This window comes from Ylistrum balloti, unplaced genomic scaffold, assembly GCF_031769215.1.
Source record: "Ylistrum balloti isolate Yb309-2 unplaced genomic scaffold, AGI_CSIRO_Ybal_v1 Utg370432, whole genome shotgun sequence".
Classification (NCBI taxonomy): Eukaryota; Metazoa; Mollusca; class Bivalvia; order Pectinida; family Pectinidae; genus Ylistrum; species Ylistrum balloti.
This window is the reverse complement of record NW_026782290.1, coordinates 421847-441050: the sequence shown is the minus strand read 5'-3', so window position 1 is coordinate 441050 and position 19204 is coordinate 421847. Positions and strand designations below refer to the sequence as shown.

Sequence of the window (19204 nt, the reverse complement as noted above, 5' to 3'; positions counted from 1 at the left end):
TTTTCCAACAAAAATGAAAGGTATATTAAAAACTTACAAGGAAATACATGTATTTATCGTTTTTGAAAGATCATCAAACACAAAAGTGGAATTCTTGAGTACTTACCTTCTTCTCCTTGTGAAGTAAGCATGAGATGATAAAGGCACTGAAGCAGCAGTATTTGTAGTTTGTCAATAGCTTTTGCATTCTTTAGGTTAAGGCGATCTGTGTAAGAGACAAAACATAAATCAGGAGACAGTACAAACCAAGTCACCCAAGTGACAATAAGAGATTCAGAGTCAAGAGACAACGACTTCACTGTATCATGAGTGACCCTATGTCTCAGACTTGAGTCACCCAACTGATTATAACTGGATAGAGACTGTAGTCGTCCAAGTGAACCTCAGTCACCAAAATGACAATATGGGATTCAGACTCAACTTATTACACAGAATGATTCAAATGCAAGTATTATGAGTGACAATACGTCTCAGACTTAAGTCCCCAAACTATAATGGAGATTCGACTGCAGTCATCCAAGTGACAATAGGACTCTGACTTGAGTAACTTGAGTTACAATAGGATTCAGACCAGAGTCACCCAAGTGACAATAGGATTTAAGACTTGAGTCATCAGAGTGACAATAGGACTCTGACTTGAGTAACTCAAGTTACTATAGGATTCAGACCAGAGTCACCCAAGTGACAATAGGATTTAAGACTTGAGTCATCAGAGTGACAATAGGACTCTGACTCGAGTAACTTGAGTTACAATAGGATTCAGACCAGAGTCACCAAAGTGACAATAGGATTTAAGACTTGAGTCATCAGAGTGACAATAGGACTCTGACTTGAGTAACTCGAGTTACAATAGGATTCAGACCAGAGTTACCAAAGTGACAACAGGATTTAAGACTTGAGTCATCAGAATGACAATAGGACTCTGACTTGAGTAACTCGAGTTACAATAGGATTCAGACCAGAGTCACCAAAGTGACAATAGGATTTAAGACTTGAGTCATCAGGGTGATAATAGGACTCTGACTTGAATCACTTGAGAGACCCATGCAGAACTACAAGAAATTGCTATAACAAACATTTACTGTCAAGATCAAAGCTAGCCACCTGTCAACTATCCATGACACCTACAAATGAAATTTGACAAAGATCCATCCAGTGATCCTCAAGAAGTAGTGATAATGATAATGATGACGGGCTAACAAAATATCTACGTTGAAGACGCATGCTTCTTACAAAATCTAAACACATTCCTACTTCTATAAAAACCTAATTGTTTTGTCAAAGTGTGTTTGGTTACATTTCCTTCAAGCTTATGTACAATCTGTGCCTCAAGATGGAACAGCAAATGTGTACAGGTCTGTATATATTTGTGTGGTAGTCCATGAAACATGCAATTAGCCATGAAACATTGTGAACAAAAAGCTTTACCTTGTAAATGTAATGGATGTGAACAAATTCCTTTTAGAACAAAAAATATTCACTTGCCTTTAGCAATATACCCATATACAAACTTGAAAAATATCAAAGGATAAGCTGGTCAACGCTTTGTTTCACTTACGAGGACAAATAATCAAAATAGATGAAAAGAGTGCAATTTCTACATCTGAGAGACATAGCGGGTTCAGCTCTCCTGCCACAATGAAAAACTCGTCCATGAAACTCCCCATTGGCATTGACTGTATCACCATCCTGAAAAAAAAAAAAGATTTAAAAAAATTAATGTCAAGGACTAAGTTATTTCCATGACACAAAAGGAAAAAATAAGGAAAACCTTCTTCTAGAGAATATATATTAATGAAAAAATCTAACTTACACCACTAAACATATAATATGCTTGCCTTTATTAACATCTGTGACAATACAATATGAACCAATATCATGTATTCCTATCATTCAACCTTTAAGTAAAATGTGTTTGATCAAATTAAATTGAGAAATGAAGTGATTAAACTAGTTAATGTCTCAAAGATAGTTAAATGTGACTTTGACCTTGCAACCCTGAAACAGATACTCGGGAAGGTATCGCCATTTAGGTGACCTTTGAAGAAAAATCAATAACCCTGACGAGAAATGATGAGGTCACTTCTAACACTAGAATGCCATTAAATCTGAGACCACTATCATATAGCCTGAGAGTAGATCATTCCCTCTTCTACACAAAACAAATGGACACAAACGACCATGTTTGTACAGCTCTAGCATCTCTAAATGTAGATTCTAAACTATTATGAAATTATCCATCTTTATTTCTGACTCACAGTACAGAGGTAAGCTTTTATTACAGTGTCATTACAATTGATGACAATTTCTGTTGCCAATTAATAGCGGCAATAGATGCTTATTAAAATCCCAATTTTTTTGCCATATCAATATCAGATATGTATGGTTGAGAATATTGGACAAGTTATATTCAGGATATATGAATGTACCTGGGACATTTCATTTTCATATCTGGGTCAAACATCTCTTGTGAATCCACGTCTACCAAGTTACACATACGACAGGCCAGTATCTCAAAAGATCCTTGCTTAATCAAAAGAATCTGGTCTTCCTGGCTGATCTCACTAAAACCTGTCACATAAACCAAACAATGAAGACTGCTGTTTTACAAAGATACAAGTGATTTCAGTTCAAATTTGTTTTAAAAGATACATGCTGTTTATATCAAATAAAAGTAAGTCAAAAATTTCAAGAGAAACTCTATGAAACTCACAAAATGCAAGATAAGAAAAGTAATTTGATAAAGTGAAGAAATATTCATTGTCAACTTACAAAAAATTTACAAGTACTTTCATACATACAATTATATATTACATATTCAGTGTACATAATCTGCAACTCTCACCAGAATGTTTACATGTTGTGTAAATGTCAAAGCCTTTTACTGATAACAATTATGATACATTTGGAAGTCCTTTAGATTCAATGTAGACATTTACTACCAATAAAGCTACACCTATGGACTTTCTTTCTGTACATACATTTTTATATCATGACTAACATAATATTATTTATATCCGTATACCTTTTTCTTTATACAATTATGCAAGGACATATAAAACTTACCAGGAATTCTTTTACAAAATTTGACTGCCTGTGTGATCTCTGGTACCATGTTCTGTAGGAACTGTTTCCACATCATGCCAGGGTCTAGAGAAAGTTCACTGAAGTCAGGCTGACAAACGAAAAAAAAGTAAAAGTAAGCTGCCACTGGCCATAATGGCGGACATATTATGTTAAATTACATTACACCAGGGTCTAAGGAAAGTTTACTGAGATCAGGCTCCCAAACACAAAACAACATGTAAAAGTAAGCTTCAACGGGTCAGAATGGCAGACATATTATGGTTAATTACATTACACCAAGGTCTAAGGAAAGTTTACTGAGATCAGGCTCCCAAACACAAAACAGCATGTAAAAGTTATTATATAAGCTTCCACCGGTCAGAATGGCAGACATTAATTACATTTGTACCAAAATAAAGCAAATGTTGAACAAGTGATTACAAAACTTGCAAATTCAATCCATATTCTAATGATAATAATGATAGAAAATGGCTGACTAATGAATATCACAGTCTGTTCAATTTCCTAGACAACAACAGAATATGATTGAATATACATAATATAGTATGTTCATTTTACAGACAACAGATAATGATTGAATATACATAATATAGTATGTTCATTCTTACAGACAACAATAGATAATGATTGAATATACATAATATAGTATGTTCATTCTTACAGACAACAATAGATAATGATTGGATATACATATTACAGTCTGTTAAAATGACTATGTCTTGTTATCAAAAGCAATGACATTGTCAATTATAACTGTGCTACTGATTCCTGCACTTTTGTTTTTTAATTCAGTAAATACAATTACCACTTTTAGAATAAAAAGAAAGTGCAGAGAATCAATAAGTACCGTTAACACTAATTGATTCTCTAATATCATACAATGAACATGTTGATTTTTTAACACTAGTTATTCAGTTATTTACACTCTTGAAAGGTTAGTGATATTTTGTCCTACCCATGATATAATGTATTTAATAGAAAACGATAAAATATTCTCTACACCCCATTTAATTATTATACAAATGTAATATAGAAGAGGGTATCTGTTTTAAATCATTTCTATGTTTGGTTTTCATTGTTTAATGTCTTCGCAACATCTTGTGTCATTTAAAGTCAGCCTCCTGGTAAACACGAGGTGAATGCACGTGTTGAATGTGTGCGTTTTTGGTATGTGTATTCTAAACATGTGTATTCTGTTAGCTCATTGTAAACTGTGAAGAGAGAATTATCAGTATATACCTAGTTTTTTGTCAAGAAATCATTGAAACACTGGGTAACAAAAACATAACTGTAGATCTCACTTATCAGATACTCTGTCAATTCCAATTATCTATTCTGCATAGATTATCAGAAAAGAAAACAAAATACACAACATCACAGACTTTGATGTCTAATTCAGTGATGGTTTATAGGTACATATCAGAAATTTAGGATATTTCCTGTGCTTAATCATGTCCATGATTAAGATGTCAATTAGCAGGCACAGTCCTCATTCCCCAACTTTCCAGGAACAAATTTGTGACCAAAATTCAATAAAACTACCAACCTCAACTGGTCAAAATTCATATTATAATCAACTTTCTAAAATCATGGTCTGTTAGAAGTAAATAACATCAATAACAAGAACTAGATTCCAATGCCTGGATAGCAACAATTCCAGTATTTTAAGCATTTTAAAAACATTTCCTCAATGAGACAGAGTATTATCACAAGTTATGGTGTTAAACCTTGCGAACGACAACAGCATGTTCCATTTGTAACATGTTTTGTTTTGCCCTTGACATAGTTCAGTTCGATGTGTCACGTATAGCAGCACTATGTTGAACATGTGTCTGCACTTACATGTACACAACTTGTATAAAGTTAGAAATGCGGCCATAAAAACAATTTAACAACATGCTCACAATATAGGATATTCTAACGAAATTGAAAATTAACAGGCACAAACTGAATATTGCTAGTGTATATAAAAACAAATGCTTGGATATATACACTGTTTCACTATACAAAACACTTAAATAAAATAACTGATAATCATATGATTTTTAAGCAGAAAATATGAGTGTTAAATATCTCCAGAATGAACGTACAAGACTGGTTTTCAAGTTCTATCCTTAATAAATATATTATGGTATGTTACCCCTAGTTTCAAAATACAAGTTAACACTGTAAACTTTGCATGCCCATTATCATTTCAAGTTGGGAAATGATATGTCAACAATCATGCTAGTTTCTGTCATACAAGTGGTGATGATATGTGTGGTGAATTAATAATCTCCCACTCTATGTTATTGTATCACGCACTGTAATGGAATCCCATGCACTTTTGAATGTCTTTGATAAAATAAAGGCTGTTTGAAATATCATCTTTTAAGACAAACTTGGGAAAATACTGAGGATTTATTTTAAGCGATCTCATTAAAACTGATGCATTTTGATAAAAATATTTCAATATCTGACGCGTTTGAAGTGTTGTTTTGTAGCTTTGGTATCTGACCTGCTGAAATAATTGGTTGCTCCAAAATGGTGGTTTGAATGGTGTCAAACAGCATGGCAGCGATACAGAAAATCAGTAAATATAAGGATTGTAACTTTCTAAATGGTTTTGCTTATTAGAGAGTAACCACCATTGAACCTACATAACCTGAGCTTTGCTGTTTGTTGTTATTTCCCAGTAACCTAGAAGTTAACCTATAACTTAACACTATATTATATAGGTCAAAGTTCACTTAATATAATTTCACATATACTTCTTCTTTTAACAATTATGATGTATAATTATTAACCAGTAACCTACAAGTTAACACTACATCACATAGGTCAAAGTTCACTTAATATAATTTCACATATACTTCTTCTTTTAACAATTATGATGTATTGTTATTAACCAGTAACCTACAAGTTAACACTACATCACATAGGTCAAAGTTCACTTAATATAATATCACATATACTTCTTATTTTAACAATTATGATGTATAGTTATTCCCCAGTAACCTACAGGTTAACACCAAATCATAGAGGTTAAAGTTCACTTAATATAATATCACATATACTTCTTATATTAACAATTATGATGTATACATGTAGTTATTCCCCAGTAACCTAGAGGTTAACACTCCATCATAGAGGTCAAAGTTCACTTAATATAATATCACATATACTTCTTATTTTAACAATTATAATGTATAGTTATTCCCCAGTAACCTAGATGTTAACACTACATCACATAGGTCAAAGTTCACTTACTATAATATCACATATACTTCTTCTAACAATTATGATGTATAGTTATTCCCCAGTAACCTAGACGTTAACACTACATCATAGAGGTCAAAGTTCACTTAATATAATATCACATATACTTCTTATTTTAACAATTATGATGTATAGTTATTCCCCAGTAACCTACATCACATAGGTCAAAAGTTCACTTACTATAACATCACTTCTAATAACAAATTAGATGTTTTAGTTTCTTATTATGATACTGAACTTACCATTGCAGACTTGTTGCCTGCCACCCGAGCATTAGCCTCCTTTACCCTCTCATTGGTTGGCTTGCACGTGTCCATGTGAGCTGCGTAAACATTCTCGGTTACCTGCTGGATTAATACTTTTCTCAGCTCGGACGGTGTCTGGGTAATGCTAGCCATCATGCGTTCAAATTCTTTGTCACTGTCTTTTTCATTGTCATTTTGTGTGGACATCTCGGGCAAGAACGATGGGTCACTGTTGGGGAATTGAGGTGAAGCATCTGGGTTTTGATTTGTGCACATGGCAACTGACATAAAATTTGCCCCATCGTTAGAAGAACTGACCATGTTCCCCCCACTACACGACAGATTGGAGGGTTCAGACTTGATACTCAAGACATTGAAATTGTCAGGGCTCTCAAGTTCCGACAACATATTCTCATCAACAAGATTGATGGTTGCCAGGTCAATGTCATTTTTGTTGTCATGCGGTAATTCTGGGTTGTTGTTGAAAGCCATGTCTCCTGGAGAGTTATTGAACTCGCCTATGGGAGAATGGCTTTTGCTGCTACCAGGGCTACTGAAGCTTGAGTACCCCGATTCCCCTCCTGCCTGGGGTCTGGCTTTGCTTTTGCTTTCCTCGCTGTCATTAGAGCTAGGGTTACGTTGGTGCTCCTTGAAGCTTGCCTGAGCTGCAGACAGGAAGGCCTGCATCAACTCAGACTTAAATGTGCCATTCTGTTGAAGCAGCGTTTGTAACTCTGCCATTTTCAGTTTGTACAAATCGGATTGAGTTGGAGGATAAGGTGCTATGGCTGGCAGATTCCCAGACCCTTGGGATTTGTTCTCTCCATTAGAGTCTTTTAAACGCTTTGGTCTCCGTCCCAATCTTGATGCTGAAAATAAAAATAAATACAAAATGCTTTCAGAATTTAATTGCACTGAATAGTGACCTTTTGAAGAATGATTAATTTTGCCTTCATACAATTTAAATATATCAAAATCGGTTAAACTCCAAATGATAAAGTTTATTTCTGACTCGGTCAGTGGTATGCTTCTTGCAGGAAGGTGAAATAGCATTTATAGCAATTCTACAAAGCTGAAATAGATTAAGGAACTGGTTTGCCAGACAATGGCTTCACTGTCACATAAATAACATATTGGACTTGATGTAGCAGTCCAGATAATCTTGAGTGCTTTAAAAATAAATTGTGACTCAGAAGCTTCAAGTCCTGATTTCAGTAAATTAGATAGATATCTCATATTGTGTATGCTACATATTTAAGTATAGGGTACTTTTCAGTTTTATTACTGAACTCGGATCAATGTATGAAAATCTTTTCTTTTGTAATCTTGTAAAGAATAATTGATGCATACACACTTATAAACATATGATCTTTCAATCCATCATATACATTACCCTGATCAATGATTAAGAGACTCATGTATTGATCAAGAATTTGTCTGGGTGTTAATTTTACTATAATCACAGTCAAGTGAATGCTAAGGGAAACAAATATATCATTATTCTACATAATTCAAAATCCAATACGGAGTCATTGAGGTGTAAAGTTTACCTCCTGTCCTTCTACCAGGTACTACTAATTAGGATAAGTGTAATGAACTACCCGAGTGGAAATTTTTCAGCTGTGACATCACAAGTTCAAGGACTGTAGCAGTCACCGTCGAAGAAATGGATATGCAACATCAGACTTACAAATGAATATTTTCTCATCTTGAAGAATCAGTTATAATGCCAAAAATAACATTATGTAGACAGTATCCAGCCATTTGAAATTTTTAAGAACTTTTTGACAGTGAATTCAATTGAAACCAAACAGGCAACTCAAGGGTACCATTAAGACTGGTAGAATTGAATATAGCTTCTAAGCACTAATGAATTTTGAATTACCAAATATTAAGAGAATTAAACAGAATAAATTGTCGATGTTGTCGATCAAAGATGATTTTTTTCTATGTCATATGAAAATCTAGTTTGCAATCATTTTATTTATCGTACAGTGAGAACAATAATTCAATAACATTCCAAATTAGTTATAAATCATTTTAGTTCCCCTACAGTCCCAAAATAGGAAAAAATGTTAGAAAACAAAGTGTTTTTTTTTTTAAAAAAAGAAATGTGTTTTGATCCTACAAGAATGTTATAATTCTCAAGCTGTTTTTTTATGGGTTAATCAAGCATCTAGTATACATTCTGATGATTAAAATAACCTGTACACATGTAAATATGTTTACTACAAAATACGTGTTGCATGAAATGTCCATATTCCTTGTCACTTGTAACTTAACCATAGCAGTTCACACATCAAGCCGTTCTGAATCAGATTTATGTGCGAGTGGTTATTAAAAGCCATACATGATCTAAAATGGGTTGCAGGTGAACAAGACGTGAAAACTGAAATTATTATGACACCCTCAGGCATTTAAAGGTACATTACTTCTCACCAGCCTAGTACTGTATACTGCCTTGCTGTAATTACTATTTTAGAAAAAGACTTTGTCGAAACTGTTTACATCAAACACATGTATGTTTTTTTATTGATTTGTCATATACACAGCCAACAAATCAAAAACATTTTATGTGTTAAAGGAATTTGATATTTCATTTCATCAAAAGGGAAATCAATAAATTTTTCAACCGAACATTTTACAAAAGCTTTTAGAGAAGGAACCCAAAGATTAAAGAAACACTATTGAAATGGCACAAAAACACTAAGGAAATAGTAAGGATATGGTATAGAAGTATGATACAAACACTACAGAAATGCTACACTTGAAATGGAACAGAAAACATGTATAGTTCATCTTAGGACCTAATACTTGTATACTTGTAAAACTATAGCAATCCAATGACAATCACCCTTTTAAAGAAAAACAGCACATCTAACAACCGAAAACAACCACTTATTTACACGAATACATTAATTGTTTCAAGCAATCATAATTTCAGTATAGACATTATTCAAGATGACTTGCGCTGTGAACTTTTGAAAAAGTTTGACGCAATTATTAGAAAAAAGTTTAGGGTCTCCTGCTCGCAGAAATACTAACAACACTGCTGTGTGCCTTACAGTGCAGGTTAGCCAATACCACAGGCCCCGTGTATACACTCATATATCCTTTTCTAATACACACAACAATAAACTGAACTCCAACCATCTCCTAACCAATAAAATTCACCTAAAAATGCACAACAGATATGTTACTTCATGAATATCAATTTCAAAATATTTTCACTTTCTTAACTTTTGCAACTTGATAAATAAAAAAATGTGTGCATCACTTTTAATGAGTAATCTGAATGCATAAGTTAAAAAAGGGGGGAGTTATTCAAAGAGTGACTAATCTAATTCAGAGAAAAAAATCTTTTGATGCAATTGACAGATTCCACAAAAAAAAAAGCAAATAAAAGATACAAAAATAAATTTTCAGAGTATAGAAGAGCGTTTTCATCGGTACATAAATTGCATGAAAACCAGAATAAAACAAATTGAGATGCATTTTTATAAACATTAGTTGATTGAAACCAAAATCAGTTGGACATCACATCTGATACTCAACAGCAGCGCCTTTCATACAGAACTTCAACCTTACGGAGATTGTATCACAAATGTTGTATCCACTGGGATACGATATCTAATTTGGATATGCTAGCATATAGGCGTACGATATATGTAATATGAGCTGAAGTGCTTCATGCATAGAAGTTTATATAGCAGTATGGGACTTGTTTTAAACAGCAGCTGCTAGTTTTTGTAAGTGATAAAGGGTAATGGTGTATTCTGGTGAGGTCAGGCCAGGGCACCAACGTAGTAATGTATACCATAATAATGCTAACTAACTAACTTCTTTAACACACTGTAATGATTTTCTATGTTAGTGTACACATTAATGTACCGTAATAATGCTAACAAACTTCCTCTTATTTTATAACATACTTTAACAATTCACATTTATCTACCGTAATAATGCTAATAAACTTCCTCTTATTTTATAACATACTTTAACAATTCTCTATGTAAGTGTCCACATTTATCTACCGTAATAATGCTAACAAACTTCCTCTTATTTAACATACTATAACAATTATCTATGTAAGTGTCCACATTTATCTACCGTAATAATGCTAACAAACTTCCTCTTATTTTATAACATACTTTAACAATTCTCTATGTAAGTGTCCACATTTATCTACCGTAATAATGCTAACAAACTTCCTCTTATTTAACATACTTAAACAATTCTCTATATTTATCTACCGTAATAATGCTAACAAACTTCCTCTTATTTAACATACTTAAACAATTCTCTATGTAAGTGTCCACATTTATCTACCGTAATAATGCTAACAAACTTCCTCTTATTTAACATACTTAACAATTAATAATGCTAACAAACTTCCTCTTATTTAACATACTTTAACAATTCTCTATGTAAGTGTCCACATTTATCTACCGTAATAATGCTAACAAACTTCCTCTTATTTAACATACTTTAACAATTCTCTATGTAAGTGTCCACATTTATCTACCGTAATAATGCTAACAAACTTCCTCTTATTTTATACTTTAACATACTTAATAACAATTCTCTTATGTAAGTGTCCACATTTATCTACCGTAATAATGCTAACAAACTTCCTCTTATTTTATAACATACTATAACAATTATCTATGTAAGTGTCCACATTTATCTACCGTAATAATGCTAACAAACTTCCTCTTATTTAACATACTTAAACGATTCTCTATGTAAGTGTCCACATTTATCTACCGTAATAATGCTAACAAACTTCCTCTTATTTAACATACTTAAACAATTCTCTATGTAAGTGTCCACATTTATCTACCGTAATAATGCTAACAAACTTCCTCTTATTTTATAACATACTTTAACAATTCTCTATGTAAGTGTCCACATTTATCTACCGTAATAATGCTAACAAACTTCCTCTTATTTAACATACTTTAACAATTCTCTATGTAAGTGTCCACATTTATCTACCGTAATAATGCTAATAAACTTCCTCTTATTTTATAACATACTTTAACAATTCTCTATGTAAGTGTCCACATTTATCTACCGTAATAATGCTAACAAACTTCCTCTTATTTAACATACTTGAACAATTCTCTATGTAAGTGTCCACATTTATCTACCGTAATAATGCTAATAAACTTCCTCTTATTTTATAACATACTTTAACAATTCTCTATGTAAGTGTCCACATTTATCTACCGTAATAATGCTAACAAACTTCCTCTTATTTAAACATACTTAACAATTCTCTAAAGTTCCACATTTATCTACCGTAATAATGCTAACAAACTTCCTCTTAAACATACTTGAACAATTCTCTTGTAAGTGTCTCACATTTATCTACCGTAATAATGCTAACAAACTTCCTCTTATTTTATAACATACTTTAACAATTCTCTATGTAAGTGTCTTCACATTTATCTTTACCGTAATAATGCTAATAAACTTCCTCTTATTTTATAACATACTTTAACAATTCTCTATGTAAGTGTACACATTTATCTACCGTAATAATGCTAATAAACTTCCTCTTATCTTATAACATACTTTAACAATTCTCTATGTAAGTGTACACATTAATGTACCGTAATAATGCTAACAAACTTCCTCTTATTTTATAACATACTTGTTCTCTAACATTTATCTACCGTAATAATGTGTCTTATTTTATAACATACTTGATTTATCTATCCGTAATAATGCTAACAAACTTCCTCTTATTTTATAACATACTTTAACAATTCTCTATGTAAGTGTACACATTTATCTACCGTAATAATGCTAACAAACTTCCTCTTATTTTATAACATACTTACTTGAACAATTCTCTATGTAAGTGTCCACATTTATCTACCGTAATAATGCTAATAAACTTCCTCTTATTTTATAACATACTTGAACAATTCTCTATGTAAGTGTCCACATTTATCTACCGTAATAATGCTAACAAACTTCCTCTTATTTTATAACATACTTTAACAATTCTCTATGTAAGTGTACACATTAATGTACCGTAATAATGCTAACAAACTTCCTCTTATTTTATAACATACTTTAACGATTCTCTATGTAAGTGTCCACATTTATCTACTGTAATAATGCTAACAAACTTCCTCTTATTTAACATACTTAAACAATTCTCTATGTTAGTGTCCACATTTATCTACCGTAATAATGCTAACTTACTCGTCCTGTAATTTGACTTATTGATACAAGAAAAAATTATGAATTCTACACTGACAAGAAATTCTTGTAGTAATTGACAAAAAATGACCAACTGCATGAAGTAAAATAACAACTTGAAACTAGAAAATATTTCACTTATTTTAATCTTCCCTCTATGGTCCAGAAAAGGTCACTGCTGAATCATGTATCTATACAGTACAAGACAATTCCTACAACTTCATCTTCTTCGTTATAAACCCACCTTTATCAAAAGTATCAAAAAGTTATTAAAGTTATAAAGTTCAGATCCTCGATAGTAAGTCTGTTTAATGATACAAACAGAACAAGACGTATTATCACAAAATGTCAATTCACCCAAAAATGTTAAGTTAGTCAATATGTATTTGGGAAATATATGGCTCAACGGATTCTATCAGCGATTTCTTTTTTAAGGACAACTTCATACATTGTCTTATTGTTTAGTATATATGTAAGCTGGTGGTTAATGGCTCAATACATATGCGAGTGCTGTCAGTCTTACGTAACCAAGTAACAGTAAGATAATACATTTGTCTGAGTCTAGTACCGGTTATAGATCAATCTGAAAAAGCAATCTCATCTTGTGTATTGTCTGTCCTAGCAAACCCATTTAAATCTGTCAATACAATACCATATCACAACAGGGTAACAAATCTTGAAGCAAAATCATTTCTGTAAAATTTCCTCTCCACTGAAGCCAACAACGGGATGAATGGGTTATCTGATCATTTCTACTGTGTTATCAAATACTGATGATCACACAGAAATGGTATTCATAAAATACAAACATCTCTAAAATTCCACCGGAACTGCTGTTATCTGGAACCTAGCTAGCTGACAAAGGAAATTAACTTTCATTTTAAACCTTGAAATTTAACATTCAACAAGAAACATGCAGAAACTCAGAATTAACAAAATATCAAAAAAAAAATTACACAAAATGATTGAAGACTCTTCTTTAAAATGTCTGCATTCTGGATCTTTATCAAGAGATATGAAGCGCTGAACTGGAGTCCACATTCCCCTCATTAATTATACTGGGCCACTAAAACTATTCATTGATAACTTCCCTGCAGAAAGAAAATAACAGTAGAATTGTATTTCAACTTGATCTTGTGGATCTAGTTAAGAGCAGGTCACCCAAAATAAAAACAAGGGTCATGTATTTATAGCATAATATATTCTAACACATGCATAGTCATTCATACACATGTGTCAAGTCTGTCATTGTGCCAACATACAGCCCCTGATACAGAACGCATGCTTGAAGGAAGGATTATACGAACATCTTTTGGCTTGGTCTACCAGGACAAACACTTGGGACATAAGTCCTCGGGAATGAGTCTTACACATATGCATGTTATTCCACTGGACTAGGTCAAACACCTGGGGGCATAAGTCAAGTTTGTCTAGGGGTAATAACTTGCCTAATGGTCAAATACCTGAGGGCATTAATCCAATAGACTTGGTCTTACATCTGAGGCAGGCATTAATCTATTTTGTCTCTCTCTAACATCTGTCTATTTTCTCCAAGTTAACATGTGTGCACCTCGACTATAAAACCTGAGGGTATTTAGTCTCTCAACACTTCGACTAAGTCTGACACCTGAGGGCATTAATTAATTTCATCTCAGTATAACACTTCAGAACATCAGTCCACTAAAACCATGTTTAACACTACCTTTATTTTTTAATTGTGACCTCAATTAGGCATAAACTCCTTAACCAAGCCCTCAGAAAATTTGCTTTAAGTCATTAAATAATTGTATTTTTTGTTTTTTTTTTTGTTTGTTTTTTTGTGGTTAAGTGGCATATTGAAAATGCGCTTGCTTTTCAATTTGGCAGTGTTTGATTTCCCTATCAGATTTAAAAGCTATGGGAGTCACTTGCCCCATCATATGGCTATTTTTAGCTGTGTACTCTGGTTTTACTTCCACAGAAAGCCTGCTTGAGCATTTCAATCAATGCACACGAACAGAGTAATTAATTGTTTTGCAATTGATATCCAATAAATAAAGATTACATTTCATAGCTGTTTGAAGTGAAATCAGTAATTTATGGAAGTTTTTACTAGATAAGATATAACAACACATTTTTTCGCATCCATAAATGCTGACAAAATTTGATTTTTTTTTACAAGATACAGGAATATATCAACTGGAAAAAAATTAATCAATCACTGCAGTGATGATATAAGAAATCTTATATATTTTCACTTGTGATATAATTTTTTCAGTGATATTTTTAATACACTGTATTTTTAAGTATTTTGTCAATGTGTTTAATTAAGTGAAATGAAGCGAAGGTTGAGTAAGTTGGTCTCCCATCATATTCTTGTATATTTTTAATTCTCCCTGATTAGTTAATTTCTGATGGGATATTTTTTTGTTATCTATTTTTCTTTTAAAAATTGTGATAAAAAAAGAAAATTTAACGGTTTCCCATTTAATATATGTATATATTTCACTCATATGACAGAATATCTCTATATTTTTCACTTGGGGAAAAAGGTACTCTTTCATATTCATGAAATATATACAATAAATGGGAGACCATTTAATATCCTCTAGACTCTCATTTTTGGACAATACCTACCTTCTCTGGACATGCCCACTGAGAAACATTTTTTGAGACGACAGTACTGACAGCTGTTTCGCGTGAAAGGTGTTATCTCGCACTTCTCGTCATTTGAGCACTTATGTGTCATCCCTTGGGTAATACAGCGACGAAAAAAACCCTGCAAGTTTCAATAAACAAATATTGGTTAGATTTAAGTGTAACATCCATTGTCAAAGATGTTCCACTGACATATTTCCTCGCAATTCCAACCGTTCCGTTCAAAAAATCACGACATCAGAAAGAAACCAAAACCAAATTGTTTTTGAACTGATCTTAAATGAAATTTCAGTCTCAACTAGGCTAGAACTTCATACCTTATCTATTTAATATCTCATTTCTTTGTGAAATTTAAGACATTTTTATTTTATTGTCACTGCATTGTAAGAGTCAGCATTTTATTTGAAAAACAGGACCCTATAAAATGCAATGATATAAAATATGTCTGAATATGTTCCTGAACAGGGCTGCATATGCTTCTCCAACAATTTACATCAACAAAAAAAATCCAACATATGAAGATGGAATACTTAGAAAAGGAAGGAAGAAACAAGTAAGCAAAGGGAATCAGATGTTCACCTGATCATATCCTGCAACTGGTGCTGCCATTGTTGGAATACACCAGCCACATATAGTTTTTTGCTGTATTTGGCAGTGATGGAAAACAGCTGTATTTAAGCATGTGCTTTAATCTGGACAGAATTACTTTCTGAAATTACTTTAAAAAAAATCGTTTAAAAATAACTTGAAATAAGTGATTTTATTTGTTGTAATAAACAACGTTATTTAAGAAAACTCATAAAATCGATGCCATATCTGTTGAAGTTTGGAGCTCTATTTCTCCACTGAACAATGATTTTTTTGGCGTACGTCATCAGTTAAGATTTGGCTTAACATCAATGCAGATGAACAGAGATTGAAAAACAAAACTGTTCAAGTTTGCATAGTCTGATTTTCAAGCAATGTTGCAGGACAAATATAAGCTGCAATTTTGCTTGGGACAGATAGACAGAGGCTCAGCACTTTTGTCTCTCGTCACCCTCACAAAAATACTGACAGTGACCTTGTATTCTCTATATATCAGAAATATTTACTGGCGTCATGGTTACCTGACCTTCACATTGGCTCTTGCCTTCAAATCTCAATTGAGGGCGATAAACACATTATGATTTATGTTTACAGTTGACAAATGACATTTATGTGTCATTTATAAAATTTTATAAAAACAAAACAAAAAATGTTTGCTATATGTTATGTGTACTATAAATTTAATGTCTGACAGATTTTGAAATGACCTTCATAATATTTCATCCAGAAAAAAATTGAGCATGTCATCAGAAATAACTAATGAGTGCATAAAACTTAAAATTTAACTGAGCAGCAAGTAATTTCTCATTATATCAAACAGTATCACTTTGACCACTAACTAGGAATAATTATCATAAAGTCATCCATATTGATCAGAGAAATATATGTCCAGAGTATCTTAAGACAGAGAAATAATGTCTAGAGTATCTTAAGACAGAGAAATATATGTCCAGAGTATCTTAAGACAGAGAAATATATGTCCAGAGTATCTTAAGACAGAGAAATATATGTCCAGAGTATCTTAAGACAGAGAAATATATGTCTAGAGTATCTTAAGACAGAGAAATATATGTAAAATAACTGTTGTCAAATAAAACGTTTACATTGATGTCACTGATGGCACAGAAAACATTTACACTGATGTCACTGATGGCACATAAAACATTTACATTGATGTCACTGATGGCACATAAAACATTTACATTGATGTCACTGATGACACATAAAACATTTACATTGATGTCACTGATGGCACATAAAACATTTACACTGATGTCACTGATGGCACATAAAACATTTACACTGGTGTCATTGTTGCTATATAAACATTTAGCATAATCTAACTGTTGTCACCTAAAACATTTAAACTGATATAACTGTTGTCACACAGAAACAGTTAAACTTATGCCACATAGTAACATAAACAAGAGGCCTAGCAGCCTTGATGGTTATCTGAAGAAATAATGAACGTAAAGCATTGATTCTACAAAGGGTGCAGAGACAAAGATTTTTGAAATAGGCATCAATTTGACCATTTTTTGCCCTGCCCATCAACACCTGGGCATATACCAGTAATTCTTACTAAGTTTGAAATATTTCAAATGGAAATTCAACAAATTATGCTCAAATATGTACTTTTCCTATAAAAACAGTAAGCTTTACCCTGGCTCAAGGGGAAATAAAAAACCCTGAGGCTATGAAATTCACAATTTTTGGTGTTTCCATCCTAGAGGAACATTTGATTCTTCCATATTTTGGTGTTGAGAAGAAGATTTTTGAAATTTGAGTCAATTTGAGCCTTTCTGCACATACCCTCAGGCATTTGTGGGGTTGGAACTGTATGAATCTCCATTTAAGTTAATCTTCGACCAGGGAGGGTTTCCGTAAAATTTCATTGAAATCAATTTCCCTATTGTTAATTTTCCATTTTTGATGGTTACATTCCCCAACCTATGGAGTTGACATGTCAGAATTTGGATTCAGTATTACATAAAACAGAAGACGCTTTTTCTTCAGGAACACCTAGTCTTATTCCCCTTGTAAATCTATTTTTTGTTCATATTTTGCCCTTGTATTGCTGAAATTAACTTTAAGTGCTGGTTTGTTATATTTTGTGTGTACTGAGTTACTTACCTTACATCCCTCACACGAGTCGACGCCATAGTGATATCCAGATGACTCGTCACCACAAACCTTACAGGTGGGCGCTCGTACACCACATTTGGTAGTCATCGCTTGCCTCACACCTGAAGGCTGACGTTGTCTGTTAAAACACAAACCAAGATGAGTTAGATTTAACAACTGTGTGTTTTATATATCTTAGCATTTATATTTCATACTGAACTCTATACATAGGTGATACAAATTTTAACAAAGTTTCAATTAGCAAAAATCTCATTGCAAATCAACTTGTCTTGCGTTAGAAAACTGATCATATTAAGCAAGAAAAATCAACAATACTGCATGCCGGAGAAATATCAGTCAAATATGCATGCATCAGAATAATTTATTTAAAAGGAAATTTTCTTGTCATTCTATCATTACACAACGTCATACAAGAACTAAGAATCTAGAGAATATAAGTCGAAATATACTCACTCTTCCACAGTTTGCATTGAGGTCTAATCTACAGTATCATCCTTCATATAGACAGATATCAGTGACAGTTTGTAGTGTTAAACAACCATTCTCATCTACGTCATCTTCATAGTTACCTGCAAATACAAAATGGTATTAAAAACATAGCAATTCCTTCCAATATCTGAAAAGAAACCCAGGACTGAAAGACATGTTTGTATATTACATACATCACAATTCTATCCAAATATATGTTACATGAGGAATTAAGGTGATTGACAGTGAAGTATTCTTGGAACGAAAGTGTATCACCAAAACTGTACTGTATGATATGTATATACCTTCATCAATGTTGAAATGATGAATTTCAATTCTTACAGTAAGTATGCATTTACAAGAAATCAAAAACCTTTCAGTTCTAAATTGATTCAAACAACCTTTTCAACAAAACAGTTTAAAACAACTTTGACAGGAGCTTGTTCCATATCATATGTAGAATTTCATGACCAGCCAACAGAGGTAAGAAACCATTTGAAATTTTTTTTCATATTTTGAGTTTGGTGTTTTTATCACAGAACATGATTGGCAGCTTGTTT

At 32.6% G+C, this 19204-nt stretch overlaps 1 protein-coding gene across 1 annotated transcript in view; it reads right to left on the bottom strand.

Moving 5' to 3' along the window:
* The window catches only part of LOC132554708 (nuclear receptor ROR-beta-like), a 40515-nt gene that overhangs the window by 8453 nt on the left and 12858 nt on the right, over positions 1-19204 (bottom strand). Inside the window, exons 2-9 of the mRNA XM_060219020.1 lie at positions 18630-18745; positions 18165-18294; positions 15423-15564; positions 6588-7459; positions 3067-3175; positions 2430-2571; positions 1559-1689; positions 107-205 (exon numbers count right to left, since the gene is read on the bottom strand). Of these exons, the coding sequence (XP_060075003.1) occupies positions 107-205; positions 1559-1689; positions 2430-2571; positions 3067-3175; positions 6588-7459; positions 15423-15564; positions 18165-18294; positions 18630-18646 (1642 nt within the window). The 5' untranslated portion in view covers positions 18647-18745. The remainder of the gene's footprint in view (positions 1-106; positions 206-1558; positions 1690-2429; positions 2572-3066; positions 3176-6587; positions 7460-15422; positions 15565-18164; positions 18295-18629; positions 18746-19204) is intronic.